This window comes from Rhamphochromis longiceps, linkage group LG23 (assembly GCF_057381845.1).
Source record: "Rhamphochromis longiceps isolate RC_006_pf linkage group LG23, R_longiceps_female_GT1.1, whole genome shotgun sequence".
Classification (NCBI taxonomy): Eukaryota; Metazoa; Chordata; class Actinopteri; order Cichliformes; family Cichlidae; genus Rhamphochromis; species Rhamphochromis longiceps.
In genome coordinates this window covers 5,824,403-5,840,343 of record NC_140578.1, presented here as the reverse complement: position 1 = coordinate 5,840,343, position 15,941 = coordinate 5,824,403, and the positions used below count along the sequence as shown (strand labels likewise).

Genomic DNA, 15,941 nt, shown 5'->3' with positions numbered 1-15,941 from the left:
TGCTAAGAACTAATTTTTGATATTTTAATTTTTCACAGATGCTAAAATACAAATAAATACAGGGTACAAACAAGGAGAGCAGTGATACCTATTTGTGTGGACTGAATCCAAATAAAGCTATTATGGTGAAAAGAACACCAGTAATTTAACTCATGTTTTGCAGTTTGGCTCTTTTATGAGATCAACTGATGATCTGATCAACTTTATACATGTTTCAAAGTACGGAAAAACTTTTTATTATATTTTCGCACAAAAGTGAGATGTCACACTGAGCTAACTGACATCTTGCAGTATGCTATATAACTGAGACTCTATATGCTCACCTTTTCCCACCCAGCATCACTGGAGCCAGGGCAGATCATTACTCAGGGACTGAGTGGCAAGGATGTGCCGACAGCTGTTGTCACTCAGTCACTCTGGTGAATATACACAACTAGTTTTAAAAAGACATTCGTTCCCTCAGAATAGCAGGAACACGAGACACGCCTCTACTGTTCTGCATTCTGTCTGATCCTCGGTGCCCAAATTGCCAGCTTTTCATTCCATATCTGTTTATGTTCCTTGATCCCCTTTGTTTCCTTTCTGCTGATTGATGCTGCTGTGTGTTGGAAGTGTGTGGGCGGCTCAGTAAATAGTCTACTCTCATCATTGTCTTTTACAAAGACATCAAATGAATGACTTATGATTTGTGTTGTTTTTGTTTAGGGGAAACAAACACACTTCAGTGACCACCGGGCTCACTGGAGGAGGTTTGCTGACATTTAATTAGAAGAAAGACCATTGTTGAGATCCCTGCCAGTGTTATAACTGTGGGTTCTCAGAATGAGAGGCTTAAGAATAATTATCGCTTCAGCATGTAATGGAATTCACAAAACTATCTGCCAAATATTTTCAATAACTCGATGCTTTGAATGCAGTTCAGTCACATGAGCACAACGAACAGTGTTTCTTGACAGAGATGAAGGAGTTATTTATGTGGCTAGATAAAGCTTTTTGAAACAGCAGTGTAACCTTTCTTTCCATCCCCACCCCATCAATAACTGTAGCCCACTCACAAGTAATTATCCCTCGTACTTTGCTAAGCAATAGGCCAGCAGATAGGGAGAGAGGCAAACTCATTTAATTCGCTCTCGCTCAGCAGCTTTTTTACATGCTGAAGTGTGACATCGTTCCTGCTTGCACATTCGGTGCATTCTGTGTGTATGACACAGGCTTTAAATCAAATGCGGATACTCCAAACAGCTCTCTAATCCCATGATGGGCGTCACAGGGGATCTTTGCTGCAGATGTCTGCTCGGCTGTGCAGGAGGCCCAGGAGAGGTGTGGAGCAGTGAAAAATACAACTAAGCAATCCACACTGCAGGGGTGGAAGGACTTCCAGTGAGGTATCGTGATAAAATATAAATATAAATGTATAAGATTTCATGAATGCATGGCACAACTTAAGTTAAATAACCAATTAATGCATGGCTTATGATAAAAGGAAAGTTTCACAGTTTACATAGAGCTACACAAATATTACCATGCTGAGTCAAAACACATCAAGTACATGATCAGCATGTGTTTCCCTAATCTGAACATGGTCCACTTGTTATTTGGTCCATGCATTTAATATGAACACAAACAAATAGGCTCTATTTGTTCTCATGACTCAAGCTCTCTGACTATTTATGAGACAGTGGTTGGTAACATGCTGCATACATGAAAAGGCATCAGTTAACTAACATATGCTTTGACTATGAACTTGAATTTTAACTTAGCGATATCTGCCATAGCCATCCCTGCCATACTAGATGCAAAGAAAACAGGTGACTCCTAACTTTGATAGTACTGATTTTCTTGAAATTGGTTTCAGAAAGTAGGTTTTAAATCCACAAAATCTAAGTCACTGAATCAATGCTGATGGACATTTTTGGCCAATGGTTGTTCAATTTCATTAGAGAAAATTACCTCCCCTCTAGGTAACAGTTAATCTTAGACAAAACCCTTAGTGTTTTAACAGTATCAGAAAAAGAATGCCTGGAGTGTGTTTTCCAGATTTTAATAGATTTGTAGGAGGATCATTTTTCTCTTCTCTGCTCTGAGGTCCCCGAAAACGAATAACTTGCTTGCAAAAACCTTGTTAAAATTCCATGGATACAGGGCAGAGAATATTTTGTTCATTTGAGGATAATACATCATTGAAGAGCGGGTTAAAAAAATGCATCAAACAGCCTGTTAATGCTTTTGGTAACAGCCAGCTGTTGGCTCATGGCCTGAAAGCAAGCTGTCAGTGTTAATGCTGTCAACCTTCAATTTTCCCCATAAATCATTATTTAGTTGTTTGTGTACAAATTTCCCCTTTCCTTAATTTATTTATTTATTTTTGCATCTTATACTGATGCGGTTTTGATATTTCAGAGAGTGGGTGGGCACAAGTCACGCTTAAAAAAGACTTGAAAAATCCCTGATTCCAATAAGGCGATGTCATTTTGGAAGAAAAGAGACAAATTTATAACAAAACTCTGAACTTAAGAATTGATGTATTTTTGGTGGTTTGACTGTGATGAGAAGCTACATCATAGAGTAGAATCCCAGATGAAGGCAGGAGACATTGACTGGACCCCCTAGAGTCAAGACACGGGAGATGGTGGTTGAGCATAGTAAGCAGAAAGCTGAAGACTTTGGATGAGATCCCTAGGAAAACTTGGATGGGGTGGACATGAGAAGGGGGAAGGCTTACTCGGCAGACGGTCTAAAAGGGACAGTCACCGATTACAATCAATATAAAGAATTAGCTTACAGAGACACGGAATTGGACTTAATTGGTGATACTGAAATTTTGAATTTGACAGAGGATATGTGGAGAGAATATGAGACAACAGAGCTTCCTATGACAGACTTATGCATGTTCTTAACCAATTTATCCCACTGGATGAACAGAAAATTCATGCAAGTCTGAGGGACAAAACTTCTTCTTTGCACCTCAGTCTGATAACCTTCACATCAATAAAAATTCAGTCAATGGACAGCAAAGGCAAAAACTTTGCTTTCAAGTGAAGTTTTATACCATCATCTGATCCGTTGCAATTTTGTCTTTAGATCATGCACAGTAATTTTAGAGAGGCCTAAAGCTTTTACCTGTGGGCCCGGTCTTTGAGCCCACACAATCTTTCATTTGCACTATAATCAACTATCTCTGTAAAAGTTTTTAAACTAATGATGCCAAGCTCCACCTTCAAATAGTTGGAGCCATATTTGAATTATATTTAATTATATTTCATGATATGCTCTGAATTCTGTAAGAACAATTCACATTCCTTGTGTAATGGTATGTCATTCATGTTAATTACTGGCCCTTCAATGCAACAAGAGAAAACCCAACAACTTGAGCTCAAAGTGCACTCTTTATTACCTTTCTCTTACTCAGCCATAAAGTTATCCAAGTGAATTTGATTTGTCTTGAATACAACAATCAATCTTAATTCTCAGTCAGCATTTCATGCAAACAGTTTCTATTATTGATATTGATCTTGAAAAGAAACATTGGTTTGCCTGAAAGTAAATAAGCTTTCACCACATTAACTGAATCAATGTGACAGTCAAATAAGTGACACTCTAATTGGCTTTATAATGCAGAGAAGACGTATCCACGCACAGTGCACAATCAAATATGTGCTGCGTCATCGGAGGACTGCGGGAACGACCCACAAACACTGGTGGTTCCCCTGCAGAGTGAGAGAACAGCAATGGGACTGGAAACAGAGAGAAAGGTGGGGGGTGGGGGGTGCAAGAGAGAGGTGAGTGCTGCTGCAGATCAGCGTTTAGCCTTGCTGAGGAGTTAAACGCTTCACAGCATCACATCGTCATCATCCAGGCATTAATCCTGTTGTGATAGCCATGGTAAGTTCATACACTTCTATGCTCGGATAGTATGGCTCTGCTCGGCAGTTCTGTGTGCTACGTTACCGTGCAGCTGCAGGGATGATCATTGGACTAACCTTGAGAGAAATGATGCAGCAGGGCTGTTTATAGTGTGCAATGTGCATGTAAAATAGCTGCTGCTTTAGTTACTCTGCTTCACTGAGGCCTGAATTCATGTTCAGAATTTATGTGGTGCACCAGAGCTGTTTCATAGGAAGTGATTATTCACAGGTGACGCTGACATTGCAGACCTCTAGCAGTGCATGCAGTGGCAGCATTTGCCTTGACACCTTTAAGATGACTATTATAATGATTTTATTCCATACACAATGAAGTGAAACTCTGACCTCTGCATATGCAGAGTGGTTTGCATTGCACCATCCCCTCGACCAATCATGGATATATTGATGCAGCAGAAACACTGGTGTCACATGCTGGCTCTGTCCATGCATTACACACTCTCCTGTGCAACAATAGCATTCAGGGAGAATTGTGTTTATTTATTTATTTTTAGCAAAGTTACCCTTTTGTGGTACCTGCCAGAGAACAGGTAATAACAGTCCTTATGTCTAATGTGTATGATAACAACAACAAATACCACATTTATGTTTTTCTTCAGTAGCTGCCATGATTTTTGTGTTGTTCCTGTGTGTAGTCTTTTGTTTACTAGCTGGCTGCCTCTGATCCAGGACTTTTCACTGAAAAAAAAATCTTTAAAATACTTCCAGTTCTTAATTGAGACACATGGCAGTGCAGATAAAAAATAGCAAACAAGCTATAAGTTTAAACTATGCTGTGAGAACTATGCTTCTCTTTTGTGCTGTGACTGTGAGCTAAAAAATTGATTAATATAATTGATTGTCTGTTTTCAGCCATTTGGTTACCAGCTTCAGTGCAGAGCATTTAAACAGGCAATATATGCATTTTCTGGTTGAGTTTTATTATTGCTGGAAAGTGCTAGGAAATGTTGATTTTATCCTACTTGTTTAGGATGTATCAAAGTTGACACTGTCAAGCTCAACTACTACAAGGCACTGCCAGCAAGTTCTACTAAGTTGTTTCCGATTGCGCTGGTTGTCATGTATGAGCTGTCCTTTCTTGCAGTTCTCAAAGGAGCTCCAGCCTCTGATCTTTGTGGCATTTATCCTGACTTCTGCTCTCTCGGTATCTTCCTCGCCTGCTGGCATAGAGAAAGGAAGGAGGAAAGTGGTGCATGTTCTTGGTAAGACCAGTTAACACTTTCATTTGTATGAACAATTACACTTCTCCAAGGTGAGGAGATCTTGATTTGCATTTATCTGCTCAATAACATGAATGATATGTAGAGTTTCTTCAGGATTTTTTTTTTTTTTTTTACTAAGATAGTAATAAAAAGTTGGTGGAAAAGTTACTGGAAAAATCTGAACAGCTTTATTAACCTCAGCTGGGTTATCTTAGAGTCCAAGCAAAATAGACTTCTTTAACTTTTTATGGGCTTTGGGATCCGGAGCTCTCCACTAACTCTCCAAACTCAGTGCACCTGTATTCACATTAATATATAATATATTCCACATCCCACAGTATTTTGTGCAGAATTTCTTGGCAATTGCAATTTTATTCATTCATTTCCGTGACATTGGGCTGTGCAGACAAAACCGCCTTGGCCATTTTGTAACAATGATAATCTTCACAAGCAAAGCTTTCACTTTTGTTCATTATCAGAACTGTGAGCACCCAATTAAACACTGCCCACCTGAGGACCGAGATAAACGTTTGTCTTGTCAGAAAAATAGAGAATGTCAAAGATTAAACTATTGACTGCAGTACTTCTGGTTGTCTATATTACCTTCAGAGTAAAAGCTAAAAAGATCTATTTTCTCTTGAAATAAAACAGTTTAAAATAATTGAATTCTTGCTGTTGTTCAACATAACGTTTATAATTTTATTTATTCATGTAGTTTATGTGTTACAGACATGCTGGTACTTTGTGAATTTATCAGCTTCTAGATACAAATAGGTACAGGTTCGTGAAGCACACTCACTCTCAGTTCATGACAGCAGTCATGGGGTGAAAGTGAGGGTACACCCTGAAAAGGTTGCTGTCTGTTGCAGTGCTAACACAGAGAGGTGGACAATCATTCAGGCTCACACTGATACCTACGGGCAAAATAAAATGACAAATTAAGCTAACAAGCATGTCCTTGGATTGTGGGAGGAAGCCAGAGTACCTGAGGAGAAGCCCCTAAGAGAGATCCACACAGAAAGACCACTGGTGACCTTTCTTGCTGTGAGGTGAGGGTGCTAACCACTGTGTTGCCCTAAAACACTTTGATACTCTCGTTTTCACTAAGTGTGGCACTGTGGATTATGGCCAGACATCTCCACTTTGGTCTTGTCTGTTCAAAGGACATTGTTCTTGCAGTCTGTTCACATGCAGCCCTGCAAACCTAAGCCATGATGCAATGCTCTTTTTAGAGAAAAGTGGCTTTCCCCTTGCAAACCTTCCAAATAGGCTGTAACTGTTCAGTTCGCCCTTTCACAAATTTTACATTTGACATGCAAACTGAAGCCTGCAGAGTTTGAGATGTATCTTTTGTTTTGCACATTCTGACTTTGGGGTGAATTTGCTGGGATGTCCACTCCTGGGAAGATTGGCATCTGGCTTGATTGTTTTCTACTTCTGAATAATCTTTGTCACTGCAGAATGATGGACTTCAAATTGCTTGGCAATGGCCTTATTATTCTTCCCCGACTGATAGGTGGTAACAATTGTTTCTCTGTCTTCCGTTCTTGGCATTTCGTTAACACACACCTGAATGTTCCAGACCAGCAAGCTGCCAAGATTTGATTTTATAGAGATGCTCAAACGTTTTGATGACCATTTAATCAAGTGCATTTTATTAGCAGCGCCTGGTTGTGACTTTCCCACTCAGTTCCCATGGAAGCAGTAACGGTGAATAGTTTTTCACACATTGCTTTTGCATTTAAACAAACAAATAAATGATTAATGACTATTTTTAAATGCAATATGCCACATTTTGTTGTTCATCTGAGGTTTTATTTACATAATCTTTAGGCCTGTTAAGGACAAAATGTTTCTTTTTTTCTGTCCTGACATGCAAAATCCTAAAACTGAAATATGATGTACTTTATGTTTCATCAATTCCTATTCCTTTTAGGTTGTTTCTAGACTGGACATTTTAAAACATGATGGAAAACTTAAGTCAGTCGGGTACTGGCTCACTTGAGTCACACACTTGCTTTCTACTCTTTTTCTACACTGTGTTTAGACTAGAAGATGAATGAAATAGTTAATGTTGAAATCCTCTGTAGGCCTAAAATCTGATCATCTCCAGAGGAGTGGTTTATTTGAAGAATTTCAGTCAGGCTTTTTCAGTTCATCACAGCACAGAAACAGCATTAGTGAAGTTTACAAATGATCTTCTTATGGAATCTGACAGTGGACTCATCTCTGTGCTTTTCCTGTTAGACCTCAGTGCAGGTATCACTCACCACATCATTGACCATAATGTTTTACAGGTATTAGAGGTTACGTGTTAAAGGTGTAATTATGTACTTCCACAGGATTCGATACTGGAACCAATTCTATTTTCATTAAACATGCTTCCCTTAGAAAGTATCATTCAAAGGCATAACATACATTTTCATTGTTATGCAGATGATACTCAGCTTTATCGATCAATGAAGCCATACTACACAAAGCAAATCATTGAACTACAAAAATGTCCTAAATATTTAAAGATCTGGGTGACCTGTTTCCTGCTTCTGAATTCAGATGAAACCTAGGTTATGAACTCATCCCCAAAAAACCTAGAAACATGGTGTCTAACTAGATGCTTGCTCTGGATGGCATTACCTTGGTCTGCTGTAGCACTGTCAGTAACCATGGAGTTGTTTCTGACCAGGATGTGTAGGACTACTTTTGCGTTTGCACAATGTCTTTCTTTAAGATTAAAAACTTTTCTCAGGGTGATGCTGAAACTAGTTCATGAATTTATTTATTTCTAGGCTGTACTTTTGTAATTTACTATTATCAGGCTGTCCTAAAAAAATCCTTGAAAGGCCTTCAGTTTAGCCAAAATATTGCAGTGAGAGTACTGACAGGACTAGAAAGAGATAGCATATTTCTTCCATATTAGCCTCTTCATTGGCTCTCTGTTAAATCCTTCTCCTCACATACAGGGTGTTGAATGATCAATAATCATCTTATCTTAAAGACCTCACGGCACCATATCACTCCATCAGAGCACTTTGCTCTCAGATTGCGGGTTTTCTTGTGATTCCTCTGTAATTAGAAGCAGAATGGGAGGCAGAGCCTTCAACTTTCTGTGGAACCAGCTCCCAATTTGGATTCAGGAGATAGACACCCTCACCACTTTTTATAGAGTAGGCCTAATACTTTCCATTTTGATAAAACAAATAGTTAAGGCTGCATCAGGTGACCCTGATTCCTCCCTTAGTTATGGTGCTGCTGGGGGCTTCCCATGATGCACTGTTTTTTCCTCACTCACCTCTTTTCACTCTGTGTATGTTTATAAAACACTGTGCATTTAATCATTTGTCATTATTAATTTCTGGCTCTCTTCCACAGTATTGCCTGTACTGTCTCCTTTCCCTCATCCCCAACAGGTTGAAGCAGATTTCAACAGATGAAAAGCCATGCTTCCATGGCTGGTTCTGCCTATTCTTCCTGTTAAAAGCGAGTTTTTCCTTCCCACTGTTACCAAGTGCTTACTAATAGTGGGTCATCTGACTGCTGTGGTTTTCTCTGTATTATTGTAGGCTCTTTACCTTACAATACAAAGCGCCTTGAGGCAAGTGTTGTGATTTGCCACTATTTAAATAAAACTGACTTGAATGAAAGTCCACATTAAATTATGATTTAGAAGCATAAAGCAGCCAAACAATGTTAATTTAAGAAAAGGTGAAGTGAAGATGAAACAGCAGGAGGGTTAAAACATTTGCAGATCCCCAGAGTAAACAGTGTGACCCTTTTTAAAAGTGACTGATGAACCCCTTGGATCTGAAAACACTATCACTGCTGGAAATTTTTAAAACCTAATGAAAATGTTAACTTTGTGTTATTTGGCTTAACATAAGTATGTCACAACATAACCTCCAACGCTGAGAAATAATGCGCTCAAAGTTTTGATTAAACATCACTTGATGCTTTTATTTGTGATGGTGATAAACAACTTTGCAGAGACCAGTAAGTAGTGACAGGACTAATTGCTGGCTGGCATGGATAATTGTAGGTGCCTTTATCTGGTCACAACATAGCAGAAAACCTTTTGCAGCTGCTCATTAAACATTTTAAATGTTTACCCCACACATGTTGTGAGTCTTTGGTTGCCTAGGTGCGTGTGCACACAGAGCGTCTGAACAAATGTCTGCCAAAAATGCTAAACAGGTCTTGTTATTGTCCATTTGGAGGAAGAGGACTGTGGTTACCATTAGTCTTGGGTAATTTTGGTGAATCGCTCTCTGCAGAAGTGGAGGTTAAAATTGTAGAGTGAGTAATGTCATGATAGAGCAGACAGGAAGATGAGTGTGCTGCTTGCTGGACCCTTCGATAGGAAAAAAACGTTCTCCTCTGTTGATATGCTCAATTACCGGAGCAGTAATGTGATGGCACAAGTAAACAGCACACGCTTTATTAGCTGATGCTGATTCAATTTTTGCAGGCATCTTAGAGAGATAAGCCTCACAAATAGATTCAGAGACTGAATTTCATGATTACAGTTACAAGTATGGGTCGCATATTTCCCAAAATAGACTTCTGTTTAGTAATAAGAAAAAGAAATATTAGCCACAAACCTGCATATAAAAGAATATATTACTAAAAATCTTCCATCAGTAGCAGTGAAATAAACTGAGCCAATTTTCCCTCCTTCTTCTTTCCTTTCAGAGGACGACACTGGAGCCGTGATTGTGCAGACTGCCCCTGGTAAAGTGGTGACACATCGGGGTGGCTCCATCACTTTGCCCTGCAGATTCCATCATGAGCCGGAGAACGTCGATCCTGCTCGCATCAGGATTAAATGGACCAAAGTGACGGACACGCTGCAGTTCGAGGACGTCTTTGTAGCACTGGGAAAGTAAATTCTGCATCGTTATTCTCAGTTGATTCATCTTGCACTTTTGTTTTAACTAATTATGATTTCATGTTTTTTTTTTTCCAAATTTGCTTTAGTTTCGCTAATTTTATTGATAAGATGCACTGACATAATAAACTCTGTCACACACAGTTTATCATCCAAGTATTTTCTCAGGTTGGAGCATTTTTCAATCATTTTGCTAACAGCAGCTGTTTTGAGGACAATGAGTGTCTTTCAAATCTCTCCAGGCAGCAGCGTGTGTTTGGATCGTATCGTGGCCGTGTGTTTCTGGAGCAAGCAGGACCAGGCGACGCATCGGTGATCATCCAAAATGTCACGCTGGAGGACTATGGACGCTACGAGTGTGAGGTCACTAACGACATGGAAGACGATACAGGATTTGTCAACCTTGACTTAGAAGGTCAGGCTCTGGGCCATTTGTAGGAAATTTTGTTGAAATGTTCAGTTTATTTGAGTTCACCGCATTGCACACTGTTATACTGTGAGACCTAAATGGCATCTTATATGTATGTACTCTTTTTAAAGTCATTTTAAATGACTTTTTAGTTTGCTTTGTTGAATTTGAAGATGAAGATTTTTGTTCTGTTATATAATGATATTATTATTAAATACTGTTATTTAAAGGTATACTTATCTTATTGAATTTATGATTTCAAATTTGTTTTTGTCTTATTAAGTTAACTGTCATACTGCATTTTAATTGATTGATCTATACATTTTACTTATTACTTGTTACTCTTCTTTACAGCATTGCTTCAGCTCATTGTTTATGCAGAGTCATCTCAAGGTGCTGCCCCAGCATTTTGGACTTGAATTTAACACTAGAGACTTTCTCCTGGAGACCCTTCCAAACAACCCATTTAGCATACTAACAGAGGCCTGTAGAGTCTGAGATGTAGCTCCTTGTTTCTTCTTCTTCTTCTTCTTCTTTCTTTTAGGGTCTGACCTTGTGGTAAATCTTCTAGGATTTCCAATCCTGGGAAGATCAGCAACTGTCTTGAATGTTTTCCAGTTGTGAATAATCTTTCTCACTGTACAATCATGGACTTTAAATTGCTTAGAAATGTCGTTATTATCCTTTCAAGACTGATGGACAGTAACAATCGCTTCTGTTCCCAGTGTGTTAACACACATCTGAATGCACCAGTACAGCAAACTGCCAACACTATTTTTATAGAGTTCCTCACGCTTTCTCACGATCCGTTAATCAAGTGCACCTGGCTGCAACTTTGGCTTTTAATTCCCATGGAAGCATAAAGGGTGCACCTTGTGTTTTCCAAGACAGCACATATCTCTTCACTTTCTCTCTTCATTATTCATTTTTTTTTTACCTGACTCTATATGTCTGTGGTGTTTAATTTAATTTTAATTGCTGCGACAAAGGAATTTGTTAACTTTGGAATAACTAAATACCTAAAATAAATCTTATAATTTTAATGTCTGTATGAAATTCAGAAAAACTAAAGACATTTACAGCTTCCTACTTTGATTCTGTCGCCTGTAGGAGTGGTCTTTCCCTACTATCCCCGTGAGGGGCGCTACAAGCTCAACTACTACCAGGCTGAGGATGCTTGCAAAAAGCAGGATGCCATTCTAGCTTCTCATTCTCAACTGCACAAGGTGACTACACATACTTTAATTGAATTAAACATGGACGGTATGTCATACTGAGAAGGTATTGCTAGTTAGGATGCATAGAGATAACACCATCCATAGTACATTAGTCTACAGGTACTTTTTTAGTTATTACAATATGCTTACTTACTGATGTCATTAACTTTTTAGAGCAGTAGTAAGTCTGGAATTAAGAATATGGAGATCAGGAATTTTACTGCAGGTCAGTCCTCCAACTCTTAGAGGCTTTATGGAGTAAAGTCAAGTGCAATGGAGTTATGTCACAAGAGATAAACTGAATTTGTTCCCCTCTTTATAATTTCTTTAATCCTTTAGATCGACCCACTGACCTACATTATCTTCTTCTGCAGGCATGGCTGGAGGGACTAGACTGGTGTAATGCTGGATGGCTGGAGGACGGCTCAGTTCAGTACCCTATCTCTCATCCCAGGGACGAGTGCGGACGTAAGGACACCCCAGCTGGTGTTCGAAACTACGGCTATAGGCACAAAGAACATGAGCGTTATGATGCTTTCTGCTTCACTTCCAAGCTCAACGGTGAGAGATGGAGATACATGACATACATGACAATACAACAAATAAGAAGTGCTATCAAGTATCTGTGACATGATATTAAGAAAGAACAAAAGCTTTCAAGTGCTACTTTGTCATGCTGCTACTTTTAAAAATAGGATGTTTCATGAGTGGTAGACCAGGGGGAAATGAGATCTCTGATCTCTCCCTGTGATCTTTGAGGCCTTAGGCCATTGGTTTTAAATCAGGGTATGTTGATTCAGCCCTGCTAGGGCCACAGTGTCCTCTGGGTAGAAAGCCTTGCCTTTCATCTCCCTGTTCTTTGATTTACATCACATTCCCACAGAGAGTCTGCACATGCTACCTTCATGTTCACAAGCCTAAACAAAAAAAAAAAAAAAAGAAAAGTAAAAGAGTTTTACTGGAGGAAAGGTATGTGTAGTCAAAAGTTATTCCAGAAAGACACCTTGGCTCAGAGTACACAGTATATAAAAAGCCCACGTTGATTATTATAAGAATAAACTGCTATACTCAGATTTGCAACTGGCAAAATATTTCTTGTTGGGGGAATAGGCAGACAGAAAGACTAGAAGTTAAATGTACCTGCCAAGGAATAGTACAACCTTCTAGAGTTTATGCTGGTATGTAGCCCCTAAAGAGTCATAGATACTGAGCTTCACATTTAACTCTTAGTGAGAAGAAGTTCGGCTTGTTGAACTGTTCAACTGCTGTGGTTTGAGTCTGCATCCGTGTTTAAGAAGTTTTAAAAACAGTTAAAAATGATTTTATTGAATCACAAACTGTTTTAAAATAACCAGTGCCTTTCCTTAGTGAGAAAAAGGTGGTTTGACAGAAACCTTAAACAATTGCTCATGGCTTCCCTTGTGTGTTAATTACTGTGGACAGTCTGTTGTGGGCAGGAGGTTTGAGCAGCGGTTGTGACCGATGCTGTGTCTCGGTCCAGCTGAAATGCATTTACTGAAAGTCCACTGGGGAAATATGAGACAATATTCTGCCTCTCTAATAGCCACCAGTCACATAAACAAGCATAAAATCATTAACTGAGCCAACTGCAAAGCTTTGCTCGCTGAGATGATTTTCATAAACCGTTGGCTTTAGAAACCAGCAGACGTTTATTCTTGGTTAGATTGTTTATTCTGTGCTGCTTTCTTAGGTGAAGGTACTTGTGATTCAGCTCAGTTCAAACTAGTTAGCTTATCAGGATACCGATATACTTTAATATACTGCCAGGCGAAAAGTCTCCTCAGAGGTATGAAGAAAGCAAAAATTGAAGCATTTTAAGAGTAATTTTAGACTTCTGCCTGCTGATACAGTATTGCCTTTCGATTTTTTGAGCAGCAGCCCAGACGGTTGTTGGAATGACTTGATATTCTGAACACAATCAGGCAGAGAGGCCAGGAAAACTGTGAATATCTACCCTCAGGGCTTAGCTTGTCTCTGGGGCTTCCTTCTCTCATTCGCTTCTCTTCTGCCCCCCTGAACAATGCACTGACTCTGTTTTCCTTCACCTTTTAACATGTTCTTACAACAAACAACTTTCCTTCGCCTCTCTCTTTTTTTCCGCCTTAGGCAAAGTGTATTTCCTCAAGCGCTTCAAGAAGGTGAACTATGCGGAGGCGATTAAGGCGTGCATTCGAGACGGTTCAGTGGCGGCCAAAGTGGGTCAGCTTTATGCAGCGTGGAAGTTTCAACTCCTGGACCGCTGTGAAGCAGGCTGGCTTGAGGATGGCAGCATTCGGTACCCCATAGTCAACCCCCGTTCTCGCTGTGGAGGATCCCAGCCAGGAGTCCGAAACCTTGGCTTCCCTGATAAAAAATTCCGCCTCTACGGAGTCTACTGTTTTCGTGAAAACAAGGATGAAGCAGTGGGTGGAACTGGGAAGACAAAAAGCACTATAGTGAGTTTGACAAAGAGGAAGAGCAGCAACAGCATCCCCGTGAACGCCACAAAGGTGATTTAAAGTAGGAAGACTGAGAGCAGGAGGGGGATGCAATTTCAGATTTGACTGTCGCCTAGCAGCCAGATTTCATTCATCACATTTAAAAAAAAGCAAAAAACACTCAGAGACAAGATGCACTCATTTGCAGAATTGCCAGAGAGAATAACAAGGCTGTGTAAAATTAAGGATGACATCTTTATAAGGGTGGTTTTCCTTTCGTTTTGAGTCATTCAGCTATCACGAGTGACTGTTAGCACATCTGTACCCGGAAAACTGCAAGAATTAATAGCGGCTTGATCATCACTCAGATCAGAGAGTCTAACATAAATGATCTTGTTTACATGTGTGAGTGAATCATGCTTTGGACCCCGCTGTGATCCTGATGCCAGGGTGAAAATATTCATTACTGAGAGAGAAATGGGATGAGCTGCATGGCAGGCAGAAAAAAAAATATCCAAGATTCACAGTTTTTATTGTACCTGCCTATATCTGATTGGTTGCTTGGTGAGCAACCCTCTGCACAATGTCATTAAGACCTCACAATCGCATCCTCAGAGCTGAAGAACAAGTAGTAAATGCTGAACTAGAATAATTGCACTTTAAACACATAGTCCTTTATTAAGGCAGCACCTTAACGAAAACCTAAGCAAGCATGTATTGTTTGGCTGCGAGTAGATCACAGGGCTGAATTAACATGAACACAAGCTACAGTAATTGCTGTTGACTGCACAGAGCCACCGATTGCACTGTCATTGCTAAATGCAGTGATCTTTATAACTGAGGATGTTTGCAACTACTGAATGAATGGATATTCAAGAAGAAAATAAAAGTTTTGGTTTGAACTTGTGTCGGTGCACTTCTTTCCCTCAATGATGAAATCTTTCTGAATTTGGGTGAAAACTGAAATGAAATACTTTCAGACAGAAGCAATGCAGTAAACACTGTACATCTAGACTGCTTAGTTGAGTAGTGTGTAATACTCAGCAGGGCAGTAGTATCTTAAAATTTCACAGGTTGTGCATTCACCAGAAAGGAAGATGTCAAAATTTGAACATGGTTGTCGAACTCGCTGCTGTATTTTGCTTTTATATTTACAGCTTCTTGCCGTTTTAGCCACACATTAAAAACTTCTACTAAAGTGAGGGTGATAGTTACCATGCATGAATACCAGACAATAGCAAAACAGACAACAATGCTGATCCCTGAAAAAAGTCTGTTGCTGTTAACTAGCTACAGTACCTAGAATTGGCACTAAAATCGACATTACATGCAGTCATACCTGCCAGTGTACCACACTCTTTACAACTCAAAATAACAGACCCAGGGATAAGTATGGAACAAAGTATTTTAAAACAAAACAAACCTGATAGTGGTGTTGGAAGAAAAAGCAGAGGAGCAAAGTTCATACCATTAAATTTCCACCCAACTTCTTAGTTTTCAGTCTCACGTGAGACTTAAGATTTTTACTTTTGTGTTCATAATCAATTTTGTGGGTGTCACACTAATGTTTTTTGTGCTTTTGTCTTCCTCGCACGTTTGATTGTTTGCCAGTGACAGAAGCTGCTGAGCAGCGAACACAGCTCTGAGCGGAAACATGTTGGCACTGCACCAACACAGCAGAACAAACCATGTCATCGTCATAGCAACAGGCAGCTTGTAATTAAGTCAAGTTCATGGCAAGTCCAGCACCATGAAATAAATGCTGTCCGTGACAAACAATCACCTCTGTTTGCTACATGTTGACGTCTTTGTGCCGTTTTTTTTCCTTTGAGATGACGTCAATCATCAAAGGTGAAGATTCTAATGATTT

The 15,941-nt window shown here is 39.5% G+C and overlaps 1 protein-coding gene across 1 annotated transcript; it reads left to right on the top strand.

Annotated features, from left to right (window-relative positions):
• The first annotated feature begins 3,728 nt into the window (after positions 1 to 3,728).
• hapln4 (hyaluronan and proteoglycan link protein 4) lies at positions 3,729 to 14,216 on the top strand. Its single transcript, XM_085398114.1, has 7 exons — positions 3,729 to 3,779; positions 5,008 to 5,125; positions 9,812 to 10,001; positions 10,250 to 10,422; positions 11,527 to 11,642; positions 12,008 to 12,194; positions 13,761 to 14,216. The coding sequence occupies exons 1-7, from the start codon at positions 3,729 to 3,731 to the stop codon at positions 14,150 to 14,152; spliced, it is 1,227 nt and encodes a 408-aa protein (XP_085254240.1). The 3' UTR covers positions 14,153 to 14,216.
• Positions 14,217 to 15,941: the final 1,725 nt, after the last annotated feature.

Bases quoted from the DNA above. Each gene is read 5' to 3' on its own strand.
- hapln4 (XM_085398114.1), top strand. From the start codon at position 3,729: ATGGGACTGGAAACAGAGAGAAAGGTGGGGGGTGGGGGGTGCAAGAGA. The intron at 10,002-10,249 runs GTAAATTCTGCA...AAATCTCTCCAG, and splicing joins GTCTTTGTAGCACTGGGAAA to GCAGCAGCGTGTGTTTGGAT. The intron at 12,195-13,760 runs GTGAGAGATGGA...TTTCCGCCTTAG, and splicing joins CTTCACTTCCAAGCTCAACG to GCAAAGTGTATTTCCTCAAG.